This window comes from Lithobates pipiens, unplaced genomic scaffold (assembly GCF_037356315.1).
Source record: "Lithobates pipiens isolate NorthernLeopardFrog02 unplaced genomic scaffold, aLitPip1_a1.2 Scaffold_8, whole genome shotgun sequence".
Classification (NCBI taxonomy): Eukaryota; Metazoa; Chordata; class Amphibia; order Anura; family Ranidae; genus Lithobates; species Lithobates pipiens.
In genome coordinates, this window is record NW_027507903.1 from 643,764,771 (window position 1) to 643,767,278 (window position 2,508).

The window sequence follows — 2,508 nt, forward strand, 5'->3', positions numbered from 1 at the left end:
ACTTTAATGATACATCACATTTTATTGTCTTAGCAGTAAATCTCTAGATCCCTTCTTCATACATTTCCTCTGAGATTGTTACATTTCTTTTCATCTCTATTTAGTATAGATTGTATGGAATAGGAGGAGGAAAGAGAGTAGAGGTGACCCCATCCTATCCAATCACAGCGACCGCACTGCACCCCGCACAGAGCGACTGCATGTGGGGGAGGGGAAGAGAGTAGTGGGAGGGGCCAGATGAGGAGATTGGTGATGTCACACACTGGGATAACTTTCTGTTTAATGATTACAAAGAAAGTAATTGTCATGAGATAGATAGATAGATAGATAGATAGATAGATAGATAGATAGATAGATAGATAGATAGATAGATAGATAGATAATTATATAGATAGGCCACACCCCTCTTTACTGACAAATAGGAACATGTCATTCACTGTTACTCCAGTAACTGGAGAGATCTCCTACCCAATCACAGGGAGTGACAGAGGGAGAAATCACAAATAGAAGAAAAACCTGCAGGGCACTGACTGAAGTCCCACCCACTGCTTTAGCCTATTGGCTGAAAATTCTACCAATCCCACTACCCATCCTTGTGACATCATTAGTCTCTGGGCAGAGTTGTGACTATTACTATTATTCCCTATTCCCCCCACAGATCTTTATACAACCTCTCCATATCCATATCCCAGCATGGAGGGGCTCAGTGAAGGTGGTGGTGAAGGTGTGGAGATGTCGGATCGGGTCACACAGATCATAAAAGGAGATCCGTCCGACCCCATAATCCAGATATATCCTGACTCTGTTACTGGAGATATTGGAGGGTAAGGAGATCCGTTTACTGTCATGTCTCACCAAATACTGATCACCCCCCCTGTACAAACACCAGGACTTCTTATTATATCCAATCCCTGACTGCCCTCCTCTCCTGTCTATACTGGGGTAACACATCCCGACTTTCCAATAATCTGATCCCCCGACATCCACTTCCCAGTAATGTCTCCCTGAGGAGAAACTCCGACTGCTCAACACCTGAGCACGATCCTGAAATCTCTCTGGTATTTCTGGACGATTCTGTTTTCTATGTGACCAGGATACAGTTTTCCTGTCATCTGATATATGGAGATTATTATGAGCTGTATTTACATCCAGTAATATGTCTGCAGCTCCCTGTATATAGAAGTATACATTTACCTCTATTATATCAGATAATGTGTGTAATGTGTGTGATATCCCAGCCACACCCAGACCCCCTCCATCATGGAGGAGCTCCTCATGTCTCTCTCTGTCCTCATTATCTCCATCCTCAGTATCACACAAGTCACCTGTGTCTGATTCCTGTAAGACAGTCAGTGGATCCGTCACGTTACACAGCTCCTCAATGTGACGCAACTTCCTGGACAGCTCCTCCTTCTTTATTTCCAGATCCCGGATGGAGATGGAGATCCGCTCTGCCCTCCCGGAGATTTCCCTCAGGATTCTCTTCTCCAGGTCTTCCAGACGTCTCCTGAGATTTCTAAACAGGACAGTGACTCTCTCGGTGTCACCAGCGGCTTCTTCTTCTACTTTCCTCCTGTGTTCCTGCAGACTCTGGACTCTTCCCTCCGTCTCCTCTCTCTTTATCAGAAGTTTCTGCAGAACATTCATCAGTGCCTCCTTCTTCTTCTCAGAAGCCACATCCAGCATCTCCACCTGGTGTCCTTGATGTTCTCCAGCCAAACTGCAGGACACACAGATACAGGTCTCATCCTCAGTGCAGTAATACTCCAGGATCTTCTTATGGACGGAGCATTTCCTGCTCTCCATGGACAAGGTGGGGTCACATAAGACGTGTTCTGGGGACTTTTTGTGGACTCTCAGGTGTTTATCACACAGAGAAACCTCACAGTGCAGACAGGATCTAACAGCAGGCGCAGGAGAGTCCACACAGTGAGTACAGAAGACCCCGGACTCCTCCTGATGTGGCTGAGCAGACAGGAAATTCCCCACTATGTTACGTAGTGTTATGTTCCTCTGCAGTGCAGGACGAGCCGGAAACTTCTCTCTACATTCAGGACAGGAATATCCTCCAGACCCCCCCTGTGTATCCAGCACACGATCAATACAGACCCGGCAGAAGTTGTGTCCACATCTCAGGTTTACAGGATCTGTATAAATGTTCAGACAGACGGAACATTCCAACTCAGCAGTCAGGTTAGCAGACGCCATCGCTGACAGTAGAAGAGAGAAATGACAGTGAAAATCTCGGACACCGGAGAAGAATGCAGTTGGGAGGGTCACTTTCTCCTACACAGGGCGAGGCTGATCCAGATCAGTATTATTAAAGGACTGAAAAGGACGTTTTTTCCCACAGTAGTAAAGATAATCAAACCTCCCAACTTTGAGAGATTTTCAACTGCCCCTGAACTCATCCAATGTTATCTTATGTGTACATGTACACAGGTTTGTTTAATGTCATTTTTAGGCAGTTGCATTTATAGGCTTTTCTTTGAAGGCAAAAAAATGAGT

At 45.5% G+C, this 2,508-nt stretch overlaps 1 protein-coding gene across 1 annotated transcript; it reads right to left on the reverse strand.

Annotated features, from left to right (window-relative positions):
- Positions 1-231: 231 nt before the first annotated feature.
- On the reverse strand, positions 232-2,230 carry LOC143961633 (E3 ubiquitin/ISG15 ligase TRIM25-like). Its single transcript, XM_077470956.1, has one exon. It carries the CDS (start codon positions 2,206-2,208, stop codon positions 637-639), a length of 1,572 nt encoding a protein of 523 aa, XP_077327082.1. The 5' UTR covers positions 2,209-2,230; the 3' UTR covers positions 232-636.
- Between the last annotated feature and the right edge of the window lie 278 nt (positions 2,231-2,508).

Coding starts and splice junctions, on each gene's coding strand:
- LOC143961633 (XM_077470956.1), bottom strand. CDS start 2,208: ATGGCGTCTGCTAACCTGACTGCTGAGTTGGAATGTTCCGTCTGTCTG.